We start from the raw sequence: 24,037 nt of genomic DNA, 5'->3' as shown, positions 1-24,037 counted from the left end.
CCCAGAAGCGGTGCCCTTCACTGCCATCTACAACATTTGCCTTTACAAGCAATCAACTAAGTCTTGGTCGCAGTTGCTGGAACAATGGCGGTGTCAATGGAACCATTTGCACTGGAAGGATAGGGTTATGAGCTAAGAATTAATTGTTCTGATCTTTATTTGATTTATAAAATTATTTGGATGTGCCCTCATTTGTGTGGTCGTGTCACAATCCCTCCAAAAGATGCATCATCAACACAGACTCTTGGGAAACTTTAGCCCACGACCTTGAGAAGGGACGCTCGAGGTGGTTCTGAAGTTCACGTATCCTGTATAAATGGGGATTGAGTGCACTACCTCTCAAACTCGCCACCAGCCTAACCATCAGCGACTTCTTGGTGTACATGCAAAAGTGTGGTTTCCCCACTTTTCATTACCCAGAACCAGCTACCCCATTGTCTGGACCCAAAAGATGGACTGTTCACAGATACTGATTGACCTTTTGAGTTCTTCCAGCAGCTTCCTTTTTGTTTCTGGAAGCAAGTCATCCTCAATTCTGAGATAGTGCTTGAGATGGAGATAGAAGTGACCAGAGATGCAGAATGAAATTACCAATGATAAAAGCTTAACGACATTGCCAATATTATTGATTTTTCTTTACTGGCACCACTCATCACAAGGGTATCAGAATTTATTAAAGGCAGGTGCTCCTCAACTTACGATGGGATTATGTTCCGGCAAATCCTTTGTAAGTCCAAAAAAAAAACCGCAAGTCAAAAAATACCACACCTACCATTTTTTTTTAATAATTAAAGTTCGAATACCTTTATTGCACATTGAAAGCACACTGGACGCGAAGAATGTTTAAAGCATTGAACTAGAATTAATTGATGGACGGCGGGGATGCTAAAGTGATCGCTACAGACTGCGAGCAAGGTCGAGTCAGCATCGCACGAGAGCATGCTGTAGGATACTCTCGTGCGATGCTGCCATTGCGCGAGAGAGTGGCGTGCTGCAAATCGCAAGTGCGGGGAACAGATCAGAATTCGAAATTGAAAGTACGGATTCGAACCGGCGTAACTTTGAAAAATCGTTAAGTCGGACCATGGTAAGTAGAGGAGCACCTGTACACAGAAGTGCTGGAGGAACTCAGGAGGTCCCTCACTATCCACAGGAGGAAAAGATACACACCAACGTTTCGGGCCTGAGACCTTCGTCAATATGAGCATAAACCATGCAGAAACCTGAAAAAAAAGGCAGGGAAGAGGGGAGGAAAAAAGGCCAAACAGGCAAGTAGGAGAGAAAAACTGAAAACTGATGAGGGGAGGGGAATGCAGAGCTGAAAGAAAAGACTGAGGGATAGGGAAAGTGAGGGGAGACAAGGGGAGGGGAGCTGGCAGGAAGGAGACAGGGATGGGGAACAAGAAAGGGAGAGGGAGGAGCTAACAGAAACCAGAGAAGTCGATGTTAATACCCTCTGGTTGGAGGCTTTCAGACGGAATACAAGGTGGTGTTCCTACAATTAGTAGGTGAGATCAGTTGGGCAGTGAATGAGACCATGGACAGACACGTCTCTGTGGGAATGGAGTGGAAAATTGAAAATGGATTACCATTATTAAACTATCTTCTAGTCTCTCCGCTGTAGAGGAGGCCACAATGGGAGCATCAGATATAGTAGATGACACCTGCAGATTCAGAAGTGTTGGTTCACTTGGAAAGACTGTTTGGGGCCATGACCAGTAGTGAGGAAGGTGGTGTAGGCACAAGTGTAGCATTTTCTGCGGGGAGCCGATTGGTGGGAAGGATGAGTAGAGGATGGAATCATAAAGGGAGCGCTCCCAGCATAAGGCAGAAAGGGGAGGGATGGGGAAAATGTGTCTGGTGGTGGGATCACATCATCCTCCGAAATTTGTGCCATCTACAATGGGTTGGATGGAGAAGTAGGTGAGGACAAAGGGTCCAGGGCAGATGTGCATGAAATGGGGAAATGCAGGTGAAGCCCCAGTCAATAGTGTGAAGGGGAAAGCCATGCTCTTTAAAGGAGGAGGACATCTCAGATGGTCCAGCATGGAAGACTTTATCCTGGAAGCAGCTGCGATGGAGACAGAGGAATTGCAAGAAAGGAATAGAATCCTTATAGGGGCAGGGTATAGTCAAGGTAGCTGTGGGAGTTGGTGGGTTTGTACAAAATGTCTGTTTGAGAGTTTCTTCCCCCAAGATGGAGACCAAGAAAGGAGATAGTAGTACTGAAGATGGATCCAGTGAATTGAGGGGTGGAAGTTGGCAGCAAAGTGGATGAAGTTGACAAGCTCATCATGGGTGCACGAGGCAGCCCTAATGTAGCGGAGGAAGAGTCGAGGAGCCTTGCCAATGTAGGCTTTTAACGTGGATTACTCCAGAGCTAAAAGGGCAGCATAGCTGAGATGCTTTGTCTAACCTGGAGAATTAAACCGAGAGAATTAACCTGGAGATTTTTTTTTAATGGCGCTAGGGACCCACGGAGACTTTCTGCGAGATACAGAACCCATTAAATACTCATTTAAAATACTCACCTTCCCAACTGCTTTCAATACAATCAACTACATGCAGTCTTTTCAGGACCAACCAGCTGCTGAACAGTTAACAATCTACAAATCTCCCAGGTAACAGCAGAGTCAGGAGCAGGAAAGGCAGAGGCCACCACCAAGGTCGAGGTAGGAAACATGGAGTGAGGACCAAGATCAAAACAAGACTGAAGCACAGGGATCTGAGACCTCCCCTATTGTATTTATTACTGACGAATATCCAGTCACTGGAGAATAAAATTGACCACCTGCGGGCAAGTCTGCTTTATCAGAAACAGATGAGACAGTCTCAGTTGCTTGCTGCTCTGAGACCCGGCTAACAGAGAACACGGCGGATAACAGCTATCCGACCAGACAGTTTCACCATTCATAGACTGGATTGGAACTTAGATTCTAGAAAAGGGAGGGGGGGTGGGGGGTGCTTTTTTGTTAATACTGGGTGGTGCACGAACATTGGGGTTATGTCGACCACCTGCACTGCTGCCTTAGAGCAAATCTCAATTAAATGCAGACCCTTCTATCTACCCCAAGAGTTCTCATCAGTGATTCTCACCAGAGTTTATATCCCTCCCGATGCAGGTACTTGCAGAGCGGCATGATGTGATCAGTAAACAAGAGTCAGCCCAGCCCGATGCAACACAAATCTTAGTCGGTGACTTTAACCAGGTCTGCGTCAAGAAAACCCTTTCCAGCTACCATCAGCATGGACATACAGAGGACCCAACACACTCGATTACTGCTACACCCAGATAAGGAAGGCCCACCGTTCCTTCCCAAGGCTGCATTTTGGCGAGTCTGATCACCTGGCTGTGCTCCTTCTGCCTTCATACAGACAGAGCCTAAAAGGAGAGCCTCTAGAGATCAGGACAGCTAAAAGGTGGTCACAGGAGGCTGAAGACAGTTACAGGACTTCCTTGAGTCAGCGGATTGGGCAGTGTTCAAGAACTCAGCTGAGGATCTGAATGATTACACCAGAGCATGGCAGATGCAGTTAAATGTGGATAAATATGGGGTTATACACTTTGATGTCAAGAACAGGAAGGCAGATTACTATCTGAATGTTTCCAGTGATGAAAAGGGGAAGTATAAAGAGATACAGGTGTCCTTGTTCAGTCACTGAAAGTAAGATTAAGAGACAGCAGGCAGTGAACAAAGGTAATGGTATGTTGGCCTTCATAACAAAGGGAGTTAAGTATAGGAGCAGAGGTCTTTCTGCAGTTGTATAGGGCCCTGGTGAGATCACACTTGGGAGTATTGTGTGCAGTTTTGGTCTCCAAATTTGAGGGAGGACATTTTTGCTATTGAGGGAGGACATTTTTGTTATTGAGGGAGTGCAGCAATGGTTCACTAGGCCAATTCCTGGGATAGCAAGACTGTCGTATGTTGGAAAATTCGAACGACTGGGCTTGTATACATTTGAATTTAGAAGGATGAGAACGTTTCAAGATTATTAAGGGATAGGACATGCTTGGTCAGTAACTTTCAACCTTTTTCTTGCCACTCACATGCCACTTTAAGTATTCCCTATGCCACAGGTGCTCTGTGATTAGTAAGGGATTGCTTAAGGTGGAATGTATTCAATGAATATTAGAAATTTGGTTAGGAGAAAGAGGGAGGTGTACAAGAAGTATAAACAGCAGGGTGATGAGAAATTGAAAGAGGACTACAAGGAGTGTAGAAAAAATCTTAAGAAAGAAATTAGAAAGGCCAAAAAGAGGCACGAAGAGGCTTTGGCAGGCAGAGTAAAAATAAATCCAAAGGGTTTCTATAGGTACATTAAAAGTAAAAGATGAGTGAGGGATAGAATTGGACCCCTTGTAGATAGTGAGGGTAGGCTGAGTGAGAAGTCAGAGGAGAGGGGGGAAATTTTAAATGATTTCTTTTCCTCTGTATTCACTAGGGAAAAATATATTGTATCAGTTGAAGTAAAGAAAAATAGTGGGGAGGTCATGAAGCATATAAGGATAACTGAGGAGGTAGTGATGGCAGTGTTAAAAAAGATAAAGGTGGACAAATCTCCGGGTCCGGACAAAGTATTCCCAAGGACACTCAGGGAGGCTAGTGTACAGATACAGAGATATTTAGGATGTCACTGGTCACGGGGGTAGTGCCAGAGGATTGGAGGGTGGCTCATGTTGTTCCGCTGTTTAAGAAAGGGTCCAAATGTAAGCCAGGAAATTATAGACCTGTGAGTCTGACGTCTGCGGTGGGTAAGTTGATGGATAGTGTTCTGAAGGATGGCATTTACAAATATTTGGAAGAACAGGGATTGATAGGTAGTAGTCAGCATGGTTTTGTCAGGGGTAGATCATGCTTAACAAACCTTATAGAGTTTTTTGAGGGGGTTACAAAAAAGATTGATGAAGGGAAGGCTGTGGATGTTGTCTATTTAGACTTTAGTAAAGCTTTTGACAAAGTTCCCCACAGGAGGTTAGGAAAAAAGGTGGAGGAATTAGGTATAAATAAGGAGGTAGTGAAATGGATTAAGCAATGGTTGGATGGGAGGTGTCAGAGAGTAGTGGTAGAAAATCGTTTGTCAAATTGGAGACTGGTGACTAGTGGAGTTCTTCAGGGATCGGTCCTGGGTCCACTATTGTTTGTTATATATATTAACGATCTGGAAGAAGGGGTGGTGAATTGGATAAGTAAGTTTGCAGATGATACAAAGATTGGTGGTATTGTGGACAGTGAGGAAGATTACCGTAGCTTAAAAAGAGATACAGGAAAGCTAGAGGAGTGGGCTGAGAATTGGCTGATGGAATTTAATACAGATAAGTGTGAAGTGTTGCACTTTGGAAAGGCAAATCTAAATAGGTCATATACATTGAATGGTAGACAATTGAGGAGTGCAGAGCAACACAGGGATTTAGGAATTATGGTAAATAGTACCCTCAAAGTTGATACTCAGGTAGATAGAGTGGTGAAGAAGGCATTTGGAATGTTGGCCTTTAAAAATCGGAGTACTGAATTCAAGAGTTGGGATGTTATGATGAAATTGTACAAAGCATTGATGAGGCCAAGTATGGAATACTGTGTGCAGTTTTGATCACCAAATTATAGAAAGGATATAAACAAAATAGAGAGAGTGCAGAGAAGGTTCTCGAGAATGTTGACAGGATGTCAGGGTTTGAGTTACAGAGAAAAGTTGAGCAGCCTGGGGCTTTTTTCTCTGGAGCATAGAAGATTGAGGGGGGGATTTTATGGAGGTGTTCAAGATTTTAAAAGGGACAGAGAGAATCAACGTGGATAGGCTTTTTCAATTAAGAGTGGGGATATTCAAATCAGAGGCTATGGTTTGAGATTGAAGGGGGAAAATTATAAGGGGAACATTAGGGGAAATTTCTTCACGCAAAGGGTGGTTGGGATGTGGAATAAGCTTCCGGCGGTGGTGGTTGAAGCAGGATCGTTATTTACATTTAAGGAAAGACTGGATAATTACATGGAGGGGAGAGGATTAGAGGAATATGGACCAGGTGCTGGTCAGTGGGACTAGGAGGGTGGGGACTAGTAGGGCCAAACTGGCCTGTTCTGTGCTGTATATGGTTATATGTGGGCAGAAAGAAAAAGTTTGAAAACCACTGTTTTAATTGTACCTCATTGACTCATTATGTGCAGGGTTTCAGAACTCCCAAGGAAATGGGCCAATGACAATTTTTCTCAAGCAAAATATTTCAGTAACAATTGGGTCTAGAACAGAGATTCTCAACCTCCCCACTCACACCCCACCTGAAGCAATCCCTTACTGATCACAGAGCACCGATGGCGTAGGGAATATTTAAAGTGGGATGTGAGTGGAAAAAGGTTTCGAACTACTGGTGTAATTGGATCATGGATTTCCTTATGTCCAGACCACAGTCAGTGAGGATTGGCAAGAACATCTCTTCCACAATCTTTATCAGTACCGGAGCACCACCGGGATATCTTCATAGCCCCCCTGCTCTACTCACTTTACACCTATGTCTGTGTGGCTCGTTACAACAATAACACTATCTATAAATTTGCTGACAATATCACAGTAGTGGTTCGTATCAAGGGAGGAGATGAGTCAGCACACAGGAGGGAGACTGAGAACTTGGCTAGATGGTGCACTAACAACAACCTTGCACTCAAAGTCATCAAAACTAAGGAGCTGATTATTGACCAGGAAGGGAAACCCAGAGGTATACAATCCAGTAGTGATCACAAGGGGAAAATCAGAGTCGGAGAGGGTGAGCCAATTTAAGTTCTTGGGAGTCACCATCTCAGAAGATCTCTCCTGGACCCAGCACATCAATGACATCGTGAAGAAAGCACGTCAGCGCCTCTACTTCCTCAGATGTTTGTGGAGGTGTGGTAATGACACCAGAAACCCTGGCAAATTTTTACAGAGGTGCAGCAGAAAGTGTGCTGACTGGCTGCATCAGTCTGGTATGGGGACACCAATTTCCCTGAGGGGAGAGCCCAGCAAAAGGTAGTGGACACAGCCCAGGACATCACAGGCAAAACCCTCCACACTATCAAGAACGTCTATAGGGATCGCTGCTGTCGGAGCGAAGAAGCCACACCACCCAGCACACGCTCTGTTCTCTCTGCTGCCATCAGTAAAGAGGTATTGGTGCCACAAGACTCACACCACCAGGTTCAGGAACAGCTGATACCCCTCCACCTTCAGACTCCTCAATCAGGGACTCATTTAAGGAATCTTGTGCGTTCTATTGATTTTTATTTTCTCTGTATTGGAGTTTGTTTACATTTGTTATCTGTCTACAAATCTGTTTACATGGATATGCTGTGTAGAGTTTTCTTTTGCATTATCAATAAATGGTAATTGTGCCTTGCCTGCAGAGAAAAAAAATCTCAGGGTGGTATGCGATGTACTCTGACAATAAATCTGAAAGTGGGATGAATCAAAGAAGTTGTTGAGCATGAGAATAAGTTCTACCGGGCGGAGGAGGGAGGTGAGGGGGGGGAGACAGGTTGGGTTTGTTGTTGAGGTAGAAACACAGGGCTTTGAGGTCTTTGGTATGGGGGAAAATAGAGGTGTATAGAGATTGGATACCAAATGAAACGGAAAGATGTTGAAGTGATGGAGGGCACGTCAGGTGTTGCAGATGTAGGTGGGGAGGGACAAAACGGATCAGAATTTATCACTCGTCATCTCTGTTTATGAATGTAGTTTGTGAAGCATGTATGCCAGACTGGCAGGAAACATTGAGGATGTTAAGGAAACATTGAGGATTGAGTTAGCAGCTTTTATTCTAGCTGCTAGCAATTGAGGTTTGACCTTGTGATGGGGAGGAAACTTGGACAAATTGATACCAATCATTAACCATAGTGAATATAAAACAATGCACAAATATTAGATCAAATGTGAAAATGCAGGGTTGTTAATAAGGGTGGGAATGCAGCAAGTTGCATTATTCTCTAAAGCCGGGAGAATGCGGCCCCGGAGTCGGCTGTGGGCGAAGCGAAATTCAGGTGGCAGCACTGAAGGCACTGTTCTGGCACCTGAAAGGTCCGCAGTGGGGAGAGGCACTGCGGAGCAAACGCCAGCTCCTGCCGGCTGTGGCCGCCGTCCAGCCCACTTTCAGGTGCCATGGGGGGAGCGCTTGGAAGCGGAGAAATACACCTACCCGAGGAGGGTTGGGTAAGTACTCCTCGGGTCAGGTTTTTATGCTTTCAGGTGGCCCCCCCAACAGCCGCGTTCGGGTATTTTAGGCGGCTTTATGTTGGGGTATACCGACCATCTGAAAGCGGCGAGTTAAGCCAGGTTTAGTGTTTTGTATTCACCTCTGAGTGCAACTCCAAGTTCAAGTAAAGAATATCCTTCACTATCTGCCACTGCACAGAATGTCTGTTGAAATCCTGATGAGCTTAGTAAATATTAGTGCAGCTATATTACTTGATATCTCATGAGTACACAGAAATGCTGGAGGAACTCAGCAGGTCCTTCAGCATCCGAAGGAGGTAAAAGGCACATAACCAACATTTTGGGCCTGAGTCCTTCTTCAAGGTAGGAGTAAAAACCAGGCAGGGACCCAAATTAAAAGATGGGGGAGCAAAGAATGGGCAGGGAAGGAGTGTTAATTGGATATGGATGGGACACAGGAGAGAGAAAGGCGGGGGGTGTGGTTTGGGCTTCTGCAGAAGCAGAGCTAGTGGAAAAGGAGATGCAAGGACATGTGTGTGGGTGGAGGGGAGCCAGAAAAGTTGATGTTAATGCCATCTGTTCAGATGAACACGAGGAGCCGTTCTTTTACTTCAATCTCAGCATCTGCACACTTTCGTATTTCACTCGATGTCAAGTGGATGTTGATCCTCAGGGTGAATTCAGTTGAATGAGGAAAAGCCAAGGGTTCACTTGGTGGAGATGATCTCCAGCAAACACTCACTGGTCATCATCCCAAGTCTGAACAATGCCAAGGTCACACTACTGTGACAGAGGATTTAGAGGTGGTTTGGGAGGAATTGCTTGAACAACACACACATATTTCAAAACACAGAGTGCTTTTAGCAGGAAGAGCAACAAATGTGCAGAATACAGCTTGCCGAGGAGAGCATGTGATCTTTGCAGGCAGACTCAGAACAGTTTTGCTCTCAGAGAGGGAGGGTATGAAACTGAGAGAAAGGAGACAGAAATCAGTTCCAGAAGGACAAAACTGGCAAACTTTTGGAAGGCTGCCTGGTCAAAGGAGAAGACTGGCTGAGGTGACCCGAAAGAAAGAGAATCATCTGGAGAACCCTGAAGGGGGCAAGTTTCGTCAGCAAGATTGATTGGAAAGGAATCAGGTGCGGATGTCCTGGAACAAAAGGCATCTCTTGTAGCAGCGGCTACTCTGCTTATGGAATGATCTCACAACCAGATGGGTTGAGTTCAGTGAGCAAAAACTCGTTTATTGAGATCTGCCTGGCTGGTTTTATGCTCCCAGCCCGGACCTGGCTGAGAACCGCACTGGGGGCCCTGACGTCGCTGGGGCGTCACATGGGCCGTACAGAGCAGGCTTCTGAGACTGGTGCCGAGTTCAGGGAGAAAACCCCAATGGCGCCATTTTGGCCGGCTGCCCTGCCGTGTGTGTGACATGCAGGGCCAGTTCGCCTGCCTAATGGCACGCCGCCACACAGCCCCCCCCCCCCCCAGAACCGGCGCCAATGTTTTTGCTGGGCGGCCTCGCTTCTTGGGTTGAGCCGCGACCACTGGCTCGTTGGGGTCGAGGTGGGCTCTTACCACCGATGTCCAGTGGGAAGGTGGTTCCTGAACGCTGGATGACTCGTACGGCCCTTCGTACGGTCTTTGAAGGGGTGCCATGGAAGGGCCTCGCCTGATAAAAACATACTCTGCGGAATATAGGTCGCTGGGACATAAGAGGCCCGTGTGCTGTGTCTGGGCGGTGGTGGGGGTGTGAAGGAGTCCAACTGGGCCCAGAGACGGGGAAGTAAACCGCACGGTGACTGTTGCAGGGTTGTGAGGTGCATTGGTAAACTCACCAGGCAGGGCTAGCAGTGCACCGTAGACCAGCTCGGCTGATGACGCCTGTAGGTTTTCTTTGGGTGTCGAGCGGGTGCCCAGGAGCAGCCAAGGCAGCTCGTCCACCCAGTCCGGGCCGGTGAGGCAGGCCATAAGTGCCGACTTAAGGTGGTGGGACAATCACTCGACCAGTCCATTGGCCTGTGGGTGATAGGCTGTTGTGTGATGCAGCTCGATTCCCAGTCTGTTGGCAAGCTGTGCCCAGAGCGCAGAGATGAAGTGCACGCCACGGTCGCTGGTGAGGTGGGTCGGGACGCCGAACCGAGCAACCCAACCGGTCAAAAGTGCTTGGGAGCAGGAGTCCGTGGAGGAATCTCGCCTCAGGCCAACGAGTGGTGCGGTCTACCACTGTGAAAAGGTAATGGTTACCTCGGGAAACTGGTAAGGGGCTGTCAATGTCCACATGTATGTGGTTGAACCATTCTTGGACGTGTTCAAAATCCTGCACGGGTGCTCTGGTGTGCCTGTGTACCTTGGAAAGCTGGCAATGGGTGCAGGTTCTGGCCCAGTCCGCAATTTGCTTTCGAAGCCCGTGCCAGACGAAGCGTTCTGCCACTATACGAACCATGGACCTGATGGAAGGGTGGGAAAGGTCATGGATATGGTGGAAGACTTGCCTGCGCCACTGCTGGGGAACCACTGGTCGCGGGGTGCTCATGGAGACATCACACAGGACGGTATCATCACCGAGAGGAGTCGGGAGGTCCCGAAACCGCAGGCCCAGAATGGCAGTCCTGAAGGCCTGCGTCTCCTCGTCTGACTTCTGATTCCGGGCAGGCTGGTCGTAGTCTAGGTTGGGTGTCAGCGAGCAAATGGCCAGTTGGGAGAGTGCGTTGGCAACCACGTTGTCTTTGTGCCGAATGTCGGTGGTGAACTCCGACACGAAGGACGCTGTTGCCGGCCTGACCAGGGATCTCTAGCCATAGCGAGAGCCTGAGTGAGGGGTTTGTGGTTGGTATAAATGGTGAAGGGCCTCCCCTCCAAGAAATAGTGAAAATAAGGCACAGCAAGGTACATGGCCAGCAACTCACGGTTGAAAGCACTATACTTGTGCTCTAGCGGACGAAGAAGTCGGCTGAAGAATGCCAGTGGTTTCCACTGTATGTTCACCTGCTGCTCCAGGAAGGCACCAACGGCTGTGGCAGAGGCATCGACGGAGAGCACCATATGCAGGTCGGTGTGTGGGTGGATGAGCAGGGTAGCCTTCGCGAGGGCAACTTTCGTGGCTTCGAATGTCCTGTTGGCCTCTGGAGTCTAGGCGAGTGTCTTGTCCTTGGTTGCGATGAGGGCGAAGAGCGGCTGCATGATGCGTGCAGTGCCTGGAATGAATCGGTTATAGAAGTTGACCATAACCGCGAACTCTTGTCGCCCCTTGAGGTTGTCCAGGTGTGGAAATTCTCCGATCGCAGGGATCTTCGTAGCAGCTTGTGTAGCTCCTTCGGCCATGATGGTATGGCCCAGGAACTGCATAGACTCTTTCCCGAACTAGCATCTGGCGGGGTTAATCGTTAGGCTGAAGTCGGCCAGTCAGGAGAAGAGGGTGTGCAGGTGAGACTTGGGCTGTGCCCGTTCTCAGCTGGCGACAAGAATGTCGTCCAGATAAATGAACACGAAATTCAAATCCCTGCCCATCGTATTCATGAGGCGCTGGAAGGTCTTGAGCTCAAAAGCCATGCGTAGAAATTCGAACAAGCCAAAGGGGGTGACGGCAGCCATTTTGGGGATGTCCTTGGGGTGCACCGGGATTTGATGATACCCACGCACCAGGTCGACCTTGAAGAACACCCTCGTGCCATGCAGGTTGGCCGTAAAGTCCTGAATGTGAGGGATGGGGTAACGGTCAGATACTGTCACGTCGTTAAGCCGTCGATAATCTCCGCAGGGGCGCTAGCCTCTGGAGACTTTCTGGACCAGGTGGAGTGGCGAGGCCCAGGGAATGTCAGAGCGTTGAATGATCCCCAGTTCTTGCAGATGCGAGAACTCCTCTTTCACTATCTGGAGCTTATCCAGCGGGAGCCGGGGCCTTGGGTGGGGATATAATGAAACACCCCGTGGTGTGGTGAGGCAGTGGAGAACTGCGGCTTGAGGAGGGACGGGAACTTGTCCAGGATGCGCTGAAACTCGTCCTTGGGTGCGTTGACCGTGGCCATCTGCGGCTGCTCTGTGCGAGAGGTGTTGAGGTGAATGGATTGGAAGATACGGGCATCGACACCCAGAATGGAGGTTGGGAGGATCGAAATGGTGAAACTTAACGAGAACTTCCGCTGGCCGATCTTTATGGACAGTCAGCGGCCAGCCTGCTCATTACCCTGGAACAAGCAGGGCTGACGACACTTCAGAGCCTTGGCTCCCCAGCGCTGGTGGAAGAAGCAGAGGCCTGAAGTGGATGGCTTGCTTCTGGCTATCGCCTGCAGGGGCTGAGAGTTCCTCCGCAGCGCTAGAGTAAGGCTTGGCCTGGTCATGGCCGGGACTCATAACTTGCTGGACAGCTGAGCCCTCTGGGAATCGTTCAAACCATAGCTAGCCTTTTGAGCGACTTTACTAGGGTCTACGAAGCTCTCCTGGGACAGTAACAGCTGGATGTCTTCGGGCATATGGTCAAGGAAGATATGCTCGAAGAGTGGGCAGTTGGTGTGATTGCCCATGAGTGCGAGGATCTCATCCGTCAATGCAATTGGAGTTCTCTCTCCCAAGGTGTCAGGGTGCAGCATCCGAGGGGCACGCTGGCGCCTGGAGAAGCTGAGGGAGCCGGTGAGCACTCGCTTGATGGTCCCGTACTCATCTTCCGCAGGTGGGTGCTGAACGAGGTGGAGCACTCGTTTGGCGGTGGCCCTCCAGGGCGGCAACCACATGATAAAACTTGGTCGTATTTGATGAAATCTGGTGGAGGTGAAACTGAGCCTCTGCGTGGCTGAACCAGGTCTCAGGCTCCTGAACCCAGAAGTCAGGAAGCTTGATGGCTATAGCATTGATCGAAGAGTCGTTCATGTCGGGTTCAAAGGTGTTTGAACCTGTTGGGGTCACCAATGTAGCGGTGGCTACTCTGCTTACCGAATAACTCCACAACCAAATAGGTTGAGTTTAGTGAGTAAAAACTCGTTTATTGAGGTCTGCCTGGCTGGTCTTATGCTCCCAGCCCAGACCTGGCTGAGAACTGCCCCGGCGACCCTGATGTCGCTGGGGCGTCACGTGGGCTGCAGAGCACGGGCTTCTGAGCCTGGTGCCGAGGTTGGGGAGAAACCCCCACCGGCGCCATTTTGGCCAGCTGCCCCGCCGCGTGCGTGACACACGGGGCCGGTTCACCTGCCTAATGGCGTACCACCACACTCTCTCTGAAAACCAGCAAGAACCCTCCTGAATGGTAACCTCTTGCCTGTTAAGCCCCAAAGACTGGTGAACTTTGTTAATGCTAACTTCTGTGCACAGAACAAGAATTGCCTGCAACCCGTGAGATTGGACTGTGATCCAAAGAACTTTTCTAATCTTAAATATACATTACACGCACCCGCGTTTAGTATTAGAGGGGAGATTAAGTAGGTTAAGCAATAAATTAAAGTTTAATTCGGTTTTCTTGTTCAATTATAATTAAAAACTACTTTTGTTTAAGTAACCCTGTGTTGTGCATATCTATTGCTGCAGGTTTTTGGGGTCCTCTGGACTCCGTAACACTACATTCAAGCAGACGGTGTCTCTTCAGCCACTGAGCAACAAGGATAGAAAGACAAGGCCTGACAGCACATGAACTTTTAATTGAAATTCTCAGAGGTTGCCCTGAAGTTGGATACCATGGCAACAGGAATAGCTTTCTCCACCCAGGATCCATCCACCCAATTAGTGCAGCATGCTGACCAGGGGCATGGCATTATCCGCAAGGATGGGAAATAAAAAGAAAAAATGAAAAAAAAAAAGAAGAAAAAATCGGTGATCACTCATCTTCAGGGAGTGCAAGCTGAAGAAACTGTTGAAGAGCTCTAGGCTCACTTGAATAGCACAAGGGTCCAGTTTATCATTCCTGCTTTTAACAGCAACAAGCCTGCAATCAGAGCTTAACCATTGTGTATGACACTCTCCTCTCCTTGAGCAGAAAGCACCCACAACATAACACGTATGAATGTTGAAAGCACCCACAACATAAATGTTGAAAGCACCCACAACATAACACGTATGAATGCTGAAAGGATCCATGCCATTAGGTTCACAACAGCAACTTGCTTTACCTTCCGCAAGTGCCAGAGCTGAAACCCAGGAATGAACAGGGCTGCAACTCTGAAACTATGAATTTCAATATCCCTTTCAAATATGCACAGCTCCCAAAATTCCTCTTGGGAAATGCATCATTTTAGCTAAAGTCCCTCCTCCTATACTTTTTCAGCTTCCCCCAGAGGCAAGATTCATCTGCTCCCCACATCCTTCTGTACTTGGTGAAGCTGAAGTCCCCGCTAGACCACAAATAAGGTACAATTTTTAAAATGTTCCACCAGATGCCTTCAAATTGATCTGAAATCCCTGACAACACTGGCTGTAATGAGTTCGGATCCAATCAACTCTGCAGCAAAACAAGCAGCCAAATAATAGAATATCTTTTCAAAAATACAGGCACAAGAGTTCTTTCCATCTGTTCAGACCAGATTTTGCATGTGTTGCCTACGATAAGAGTGAAGGAATTTCACAAGAGCAAGGTTATTTCGGAGTTGCTTGACAATTGACACCATTCCTAGCAACCCTGGAAAGATACATAAGCAAATGCCAAAAGCATACTAATATGGTGTTGCACACAAGATGCTCTGCAGAATTAAAAAAACATGATCAGTTTTAATTTACATGAATTGATAACAATAACACAAGAATCAAAAGCAGTGGTTCATCTTTAGGTTCAATTTTAAGATCATGGCTGATCTGATTGAGGCCCCTGCTCCATTTCTTGCCTGGTCTCCGCAGTGCTCAAACACCCCCCACCCCATTCAGTTCGAAAATCTCAATTTTAATCTAGTCATTCAATGACCAGCCTGCATATTTGTGACACAGACTTCAAAAATTCATAACACTAAGGAGAAGAAATGCCTCGTCTCAGCGGTCGGTCGCATGTGCAATGCCTCGTCTCAGCGGTCGGTCGCATGTGCAATGCCTCGTCTCAGCGGTCGGTCGCATGTGCAATGCCTCGTCTCAGCGCTCGGTCGCATGTGCAATGCCTCGTCTCAGCGCTCGGTCGCATGTGCAATGCCTCGTCTCAGCGCTCGGTCGCATGTGCAATGCCTCGTCTCAGCGCTCGGTCGCATGTGCAATGCCTCGTCTCAGCGCTCGGTCGCATGTGCAATGCCTCGTCTCAGCGCTCGGTCGCATGTGCAATGCCTCGTCTCAGCGCTCGGTCGCATGTGCAATGCCTCGTCTCAGCGCTCGGTCGCATGTGCAATGCCTCGTCTCAGCGGTCGGTCGCATGTGCAATGCCTCGTCTCAGCGCTCGGTCGCATGTGCAATGCCTCGTCTCAGCGCTCGGTCGCATGTGCAATGCCTCGTCTCAGCGCTCGGTCGCATGTGCAATGCCTCGTCTCAGCGGTCGGTCGCATGTGCAATGCCTCGTCTCAGCGGTCGGTCGCATGTGCAATGCCTCGTCTCAGCGGTCGGTCGCATGTGCAATGCCTCGTCTCAGCGGTCGGTCGCATGTGCAATGCCTCGTCTCAGCGGTCGGTCGCATGTGCAATGCCTCGTCTCAGCGGTCGGTCGCATGTGCAATGCCTCGTCTCAGCGGTCGGTCGCATTTGCAATTTATTGCAAAAACTGACTGATGACATCCAGCATTCACTTTCCCAATGATTCAGTAAATATTCAAGCAGCAGAGAGGTGAATCAATTACCACATGTATTGGTTGGTATTTATTGTTAACTGGGCTGATTTTAGTTTTCAGATAGAAGGCCTCTGTGATTGAGATTCTCAGATCAGCCAACATCTGTGTAACTCCAAGTTTCCATACTCTTAAATCATAAATTAGAGTAGCCACATCCACAATGTAGGTTTGAGAATGGTCAGAGGCTAAGAATCCTTAGCAAATATCTCACCTAACTGTTCAAAGCCTGGCCACCATCTAAAAGGCTCAGGTCAGCAGTGTGATGGAATACACTCCACTTGCAACTCTCAAGAAACTCTACACCATACATAACACAGCAGCCCAATTGAAAACCACACATTTCACACTTTAGCACCACATCTGTACCTTCTTAGAGCAGGAGTTTTCAAACTTTTTCTTTCCTCTCACATCCCACCTTAAGTAATCTCTAACTCATCACAGAGCACCTATGGCATAGGGATTACTTAAAAAGTGGCATGTGAGTCAAAAAAAAGTTTGAAAATCACTGCATTGGAATGGAAACATAAACAAAATGCCTGAAACAGCAACAATGGATTAGGTTAGAAACATCACATCAAAACTGATGATAGTTTGATTGAACAGCTTAATATGTGCGGTTAATAATATTTTACATCAACTGGATTTGTAGAATTGATCCAAAACAAACATCAACGCAGCAACTGCTGGTAAATCTAAGTTATTAGAATACATATGGGCTTTAATTTAAGGAGTGCAGCCACCTCTCATCAAAAAAGACCTTGGTGCTACTGTCAGTCAGGCGATACAGAGTCTGGCACCTTTAGGTTCAAGAACAGTTTCTCCTCCACCAAAGCTTTTTGAGCTCTCAAATCTCCCCACATCACCTAAACACAACACTATTAACAGGACCACCAAAGAACACTTTTTTGCATACCTGCCAGCTAATCAAGTACTTAGGATTTATTTTATTCTGTCTTCCTTCGACGTTTATTATTCCATTACTCACTTTGTAGCACATTAATTATACAGTAAAACCCCTGATATCCAGAACCTACGGGGATGTGTAGATGCCAACTTTATACAAGTACTTAGGATTTATTTTATTCTGTCTTCCTTCGACGTTTATTATTCCATTACTCACTTTGTAGCACATTAATTATACAGTAAAACCCTGATATCCGGAACCTATGGGGATGTGTAGATGCCAACTTTATACAAGTACTTAGGGTTTATTTTATTCTGTCTTCCTTCGACGTTTATTATTCCATTTCTCACTTTGCAGCACATTAATTATACAGTAAAACCCCTGATATCCGGAACCTATGGGGTTGCGTAGATGCCAGATAAGTGTATTTGCCAGTCGATTGAGATTGCATGTTGCGCAATCAGCCAATTTTAACAGACCGCCAATTTTAACTTCCGTATTTTTTACCTATTTATTTTCTGCAATATTTTTGCCAATTTCTTGAGGCTGTAGGTTGATTAAATTCCAAATAATGGGTATTTTACTGTATATAGAATGTTAGTGTATTTAATGCAAATGGGAAGCTACACCAAGATTGTCATTGCATTAGTATATTCTACTTGTGTATTTGACAAACTCCCATTCATCTATTAGCATGGATATCAGTGATTTCAGAAAACACAAGTTACAGTTCCTACTTATCTGTCCTAACATTCCAATGTAAATTTAATTTGTTGTCATTAGTCATATTAATACTTGTTAATAATTTTGACTAGAAAGTAATCTAGTTTTAGTTAAACGTATGCAATAAATTTTAACCTTACAATGCTGCATTCAGAGACAAACCAACTATTCTTTGGCAGGACCCACAGATTTTATATTCTCAAATTTCTATTTCACATTCCATGTTGGCTGTGTGATGCAATGGGTAATTAAATATATGCTTATAGAAGGGATTAGAATTGGGCTAGCGGTTAGGTTGCATGCGTTTCACAAACACAGACTTGCAAGCTCCAAGGGCAGATGCAAACAGAAGGTTCTGGGCTTTAGCAACATTTGCAATCAAAGCCTGGAAACTGCAACATTTGCAAACTGAAACCAAAGAGAACAGTGCCTGGAACATCAGGAGGGGAGGGGCAGAGAACGAGAGGGAAAGTGGTTAGCAGAAGGCAGCCTGAGGAAAGGCTGGACAGAGGAGGAGCCTGTCGAAAAGGCTCCTTTTTCAAGGCAGGGCAGAGTTCTAATATGGTAGCCTGAGTGTACTCTCTGTGGAAATCAGGAGTGGCGGCTGGTCTTCCCGGTGTGAAGAGGAGAACAACTCTGTGAGAAGAGCCTGGAAGGAAGACACGTTTCTCCTGGAAGACACTTCTGTTTGGGGTGTCCAACAAGCAACAACCATCCGCAACTCTGTAACCCTCCACAACTTTCCTGCCTGGTAATTCTAAGTAAAGCCCTGAAGATTGCTTGAATGTAATGACTATGGTTTGGTGCACAGAATTGAAGATCACTGGAAACTGTAGCCTTGGAAATGCCAGTGGAAGAGTGGCCAGTAAAAAGGACTTTCTTGAAAACATATTACATAAATGTGCTTAGATTAAGTTGGGGGCGGGGGGGGGGGGGGGGGGGAAATGATGTAAATACTTAGTGTTGATCTTGTTGTTCTATACTCAGAATTAAACTAATTTTGTTTAAGGAACCATTGCTTTGCTGTTATTTCTATTCCTGCTGGTATATGGGGTTCACTGAACTCTTGACAGTAATTTCAGTTCATTTGTGCATTAACGACGTGCTTACCACTGGTCACTCCTGGTTTTCTACTGCAACTGAAAAACACTATAAAACTAAACAACATTTAAAGCAAGGCCCCCTTACTCAAACTCCACATTCCATATACGATGCACACAGTGGCCATCGAGTCCAATGCCAACACAATTATTGTCCTCGAGTGTTATGAGCAACTGTGCTCCAGCCATGTTTCACTTGAACAAATACTTGAATTTTTAGCATGAGATTTGGCATAGGCACTTGGAATATTCACGTTATACCACAAAAAGTATTTGACAAAGACAAAGGAGGAAAAACCCAACACCCAACCCCAACCCACCAATTTTCCCCTGCAACCGCGTGTGCCTGTCCCGCATCGGACTTGTCAGCCACCAACGAGCCTGCAGCTGACGTGGACATTTACCCCTCCCTAAATCTTCGTCCGCGAAGCCAAGCCAAAGATTTCGATATAGATCAGTTTCTTAATTCCCGTGGAATTATTAAATTATTGCAAAACTAAATTAATTATTTTTATTTGCAGTGTGGTACAAGCCGATTCTGGCCATTTAAACCCATCCACCCAAATTAGCCTCCAACTCTACATTTTGGAAGGTGGGAGGAAACCAGAGCACCTGGGAAAAATCCACGCAGACACAGGGAGAACATACAAACTCATCACAGACAGCGCCAGATTCAAATCCGGGTCGCTGGAACTGGAGTAGTGTCGCACTAACCTTACTCTGCCATCAAGTTGTTCAGGGCTTTGCTAAATGTTTATGCACAAACCACCAGAAGCGAAACAAATTTAAAACCAAATCAACCTTACCTAATCTTCCAAAGTCTCCTTCACCCCAGGTAAACAATTCACCATCTTCTGTGACAGCTGCACTGTGTCTATAGCCAGCAGAGACACATACAATGGCCTTTAAAATAAGACACGGAGAAACTCAACAGCAATTCAACCAGTCACTAAAGAATAGAATCACTTAATTTTGATTGAGAATGGCTGGGATTTATTATGGATCTCCAGTTTTAACTATTATAAAAGCTCTCATGAACAATTTCTGAATCTGTATTTCTTTTGCCAACAAAAACAATAGCACACAAATTTTACCTTTAACAATCACACAAGAATGACATGTTTATGAAATCTGGTCACCACTTCCACTTACTTTCCCTTGCAGAGGTCCTTGAATAAGTTTGGGATATTTCTGTGTTGAACTGTTACCATGTCCAAGTTTTCCATAGTCACCATCACCCCAACTGAAGACTTCCCCCTCTGTGGTGAATGCCAGAGTGTGACCATCAGAACCTTTGGACGAGGAAATTTTTTTGATAGCTCGATGTGGTTCAAAAGTTAATTTTTTCAGGGTTGACTGGTTATTTGAGTCACCTAGACCAAGCCTTCCGTAACTGCCTTTGCCACATGCTCTCACTGATCCATCAGATGCAATGACAAATGTGCAATACTGTCCAGCTTCGATCTGAGCAAGAAAGAAAAACTTATGACAACCAACTGAAATCACAATATGCTCAAGATTTTAAAAGCTGCAGCACTCACAAATATTGTACGCAACCAGTTAACCAATAAAATTACAAGCATGACTGCATCACAAGGAATACATTAAACAACAATTTAAAAAAAATCAGGCACCAAATTATTCCCATAGACAAATGGAGTGCAAGATAAACTGGAGGGTAACATAAACGTAACTTAATCAAAAGCTTAGGTCTTTCCAAATCCCAGAATGTTAAGTGTTCACATATTAAATCGTCAGAATTTCATTCACAAAATGAATTCATTCATCCCATTATATTTGTGCCACAGATAAAGAATTATCCAACTAATCCCCCCCCCCCACCCCCATGACAGTGAATAGGCATGAAAAGTATGATATGTACATACATACATACATATCCAAATTCTTGTAAAACTGCTCAGGGTTCTGCTTCCACTGCGCTTTAAAATATTTAAGTTCCAGATTTGCAACAAGCTTGATGAAATATTTTCTTCAAGCTATCGACGACTCGAGAGAAATGGATCCTTCCACTGACTCTGCTCAATTCCAAGTCCAGCCCCCCCCCCCCCCCCCCGCAATTTTAAAATATCCGACTGTCTATTTCCTTATTGCCTCGGACTCATCCTCAAAACTCAGCCAGCCTCCAATGCAATAGCAGTTCCTGACACATGTGACCAGAAATATGCACAGTCCTCCAGCTGTGCCCAACTTGGTTTTGATGGAGTTTAAGCACATCGTTGGCGTGCTTTTTTGTGTGGCTTTGCCAAGAAAGGAGCTGCTGCACACTTCCTACTTCATCTGTCATCAGGAATTGTTCGTCTTCCTCTTCATTATTCTAACCACTAGAATAACTGGAGGATGGCAGAAAGAACACGAGCCCCTTATTTTAGAATTAGAGAGGAATTACGCGATGTGTGAAAGTAAGAGTTGTAACTGTTCTACTTACAGTTTGTCCATCAGCAAAACTTAAAGCAAGTTTTGGCTGCAGAATTTTCTCTTGTGTACCCTCAACTAGTTGATGACTGCTGTTACTACCCCAAACATATACTTCACATGTTTCTGACACCATTGGAGCATCACCACTCTGCAAACTATCTGGGCTTGCACATGTCCTGGAGTAGTCTGAAGCCATCCGACAAACCTAAAATCAAAAGGCAAAGGAAATGATAAACTTCAAGCATTATAGTTCGCTTTAAAAGGGAAAACAATCCCCCACAGCACCCAGTGACTCTGTGCTCCCAGTCTCGGAGGAAGAGGTGAACAGATCTTTGGGGAGAGTGATCCTCGAAAAGCATCAGGCACAAATGGTGTCCCCAACTCTGTTATTAAAACCTGTGCGAGCCAACTGCCTGGGCTTTTGGCAGACATTTTCATCCTCCCGCTGCAATAGTCAGAAGTCTCCACCTGCTTCAATGATATTGGGGCCCCAAGAACAAGGTGGCTGCCTCATTGAATATCAGCCAGCAAACAGTCCCTTTATGAAGTTGGAGCGATCTACGATTCATGTAACAAGGGAAGGTTCAAGAGTCTGATAACTGCTAGAAAGAAACTGCTCTTGAATCTAGACGTGCTGGTTTTCAAGCTTCTGTCCCTTCTGCCCAGAGGTAGCAGAGAGAGAAGAACATGACTAGAGTGGTGGGGGGTGTGATGGAATAGTTGGGAATGTTTGTGGGAGATCAATTGGTAAAATTAGAGTAGGTTACATACACACACTTTAAAACAGATCTTATTTGAAATACTGAAGAATTCATATCCACAGTACTTTGAAAAGGAACTGTGAGGAATGCTATGCACATTTCACAAGTAGGCGTTAATTGAAATGATGTCATGAAATGAATGGACTATTGTCTTGGAAGAACAACCAGAGCCAGGTTGTCTGTTTTGGACCTTTTTGCAAGGCTTTTGATCTCTCTGCAAAGTGCTCACTCATTGAGGTTATTGTTTACCTAAAAGCAGAAAACTAGCTCTTATTGTTTGCTGGAGAAAGTCGGGGGGGGGGGGGGGTTTGCAAGTGAGAGAAAGAGACGGACATGTGGTTAGCAGTTTTGAATCTCAGATGGAGAGAAACAGAGACAGAAGGGAGTCTTTGACTGTGTGTGACACAGAAAACTAACAATCCAGGAGAAGCTTGTTGGAACTGAAACAAACTCCAGAGTGCTATCTGTCTGATGTTTCTCTTGGAATAAAGGAAACAGAAATGAACTCTGTGCTAGCCTGAAAGAAAGAGGTAATCATCTGGAGAACCCTGAGGGGGGCAAGTTTCATCAGCGAGACATTGAGGTGACTAATGGTGGTCCCTCAGTTGTGGAAATCCTGCAACAAGACATCTCTCTCTGCAAACCTACAAGAACCTTCCTGAGCGGTTACCTTTCGAGCACCAGAGCCTAGTGAACTTTATACATGTTAAATTCTGTGCACAGTATAAGAATGGCCTGCAACCAGTGAATTTGGAAGAATAAGAAGTGAGATTGGACTGTGAACCAAAGAACTTTTCTTAAATTTACACACACATTACATACACGTGCGCTTAGAATTAGAAGTGGGTTAAGTTGAGTTAGTTAAGTTAATAGTGATAAGTTAAAGTTTGATTCTGTTTTGATTGAGTAACTACTTGTCGTGGTGAATATCTATTGCTGCAAGGTTTTGGGGTCCATAACAGGGGTCCTTTATGACGATGGCTGCCTTTGAGAGTTAGTACCTCACAGATTTCTGCAATGGATGGGAGCTCAGAGCATGTGATGAAAGTAGCTATTTTTATTGCATTTTGACAGGTCAATGGCATATGCCATCCAGCTCGCCCTCCATTTGGTGCTAATTCACAGAAATATCTACATCAGGGGTTAATTGACAATAGTTCAGCATTCAACACCATCACACCAACAATATGCATGACCAAGCTAAAGGATCTGAAACTGTCTGTCCCTCTGCATGTGCACACCTCAATCAGTATGGATCAGAAAAATCACCTCCTCCTCTCTGACCATCAGAGGGGCTTTCCAAGGCTGTTGCTTAGTCTCCGACTCTATTCCACGACTGCACTGCCAAGGTCTGCTCTAAACTCAATTTACAAATTCACTGACGACACCACAGTTGACAATCAAATCAGTAGAAATGAGGAGTCAGGATACACGTTGGAGATCTAGAATATGACTGCGTGGTGACAACAACCTTGTCCTCAATGTCACCAAGACTACAAAGATAATTGCTGATTTTTGGAAGGAGAAGGGAAGGGACGACACACCTATCTGCATTGATGGGAAGGTGGTGGAGAGAGTCAGAGCTTTCAGGTTTATAGGAGTCCATATTTCAGAAGGCTTTTCCTGAAGCCAGCACATCCAGACAATAGTGAAGAAGAACGCCTTTCCTTTCTAAGGAGTCTGAAAAGATTTGGCACGTTGCCAGATATATTGCACTATGGAAAGTGCATCAGGGACTGGTTTGGGAATTTGAGTGCCCAGGAACACAACACTGTAGAAGGCAATAAAAATAGCTGGTTTCATCACATGCTCTGAGCTCGATCCATTGCAGAAATCTGTGAGGTGCCAACTCTCAAAAGGCAGCCATTGCCACAAAGGACCCCCACTGCCCTGGTCACGTTCTTCTCTCTGCCGCCTCTGGGCAGAAGGTACAGGAACTCGAAAACCAGCGCCTCTAGATTCAAGAGTAGTTTTCCCCTAACCATTACCAGACTCTTGAACCTTCCCTTGTTACACTCATCGTAGATCGCTCAAACTTCATAAAAAGGACTGTTTGCATTGTTGGGAATCACTTTTTCTTTTTGCACTAGGATTACTATAAATATTTATACCTTATCTTGTGTAATTCAATTAGTTTACTGATCCCTTTACAAGGACCTGTTCAGCTACAAGAAGAAAGAATTTTGGCGCATATGGGCATTGCACCTGCATATGACAATAATCA

General features: G+C 45.9%; 1 protein-coding gene across 9 annotated transcripts in view; it reads right to left on the bottom strand.

Annotated features, from left to right (window-relative positions):
- herc1 (HECT and RLD domain containing E3 ubiquitin protein ligase family member 1) overlaps nt 1-24,037 on the bottom strand; it is a 221,413-nt gene that overhangs the window by 189,498 nt on the left and 7,878 nt on the right. For all 9 annotated transcript variants that reach the window (XM_069902884.1, XM_069902890.1, XM_069902891.1 and 6 more), the window contains exons 4-6: nt 21,063-21,257; nt 19,769-20,080; nt 19,423-19,519 (exon numbers count right to left, since the gene is read on the bottom strand). In XM_069902884.1, the coding sequence (XP_069758985.1) occupies nt 19,423-19,519; nt 19,769-20,080; nt 21,063-21,257 (604 nt within the window). The remainder of the gene's footprint in view (nt 1-19,422; nt 19,520-19,768; nt 20,081-21,062; nt 21,258-24,037) is intronic.

This window comes from Narcine bancroftii, chromosome 11 (genome assembly GCF_036971445.1).
Source record: "Narcine bancroftii isolate sNarBan1 chromosome 11, sNarBan1.hap1, whole genome shotgun sequence".
Taxonomy (NCBI): Eukaryota; Metazoa; Chordata; class Chondrichthyes; order Torpediniformes; family Narcinidae; genus Narcine; species Narcine bancroftii.
Note: the sequence above shows the minus strand (reverse complement) of the source record. Positions and strands in the feature narration are given on the sequence as shown.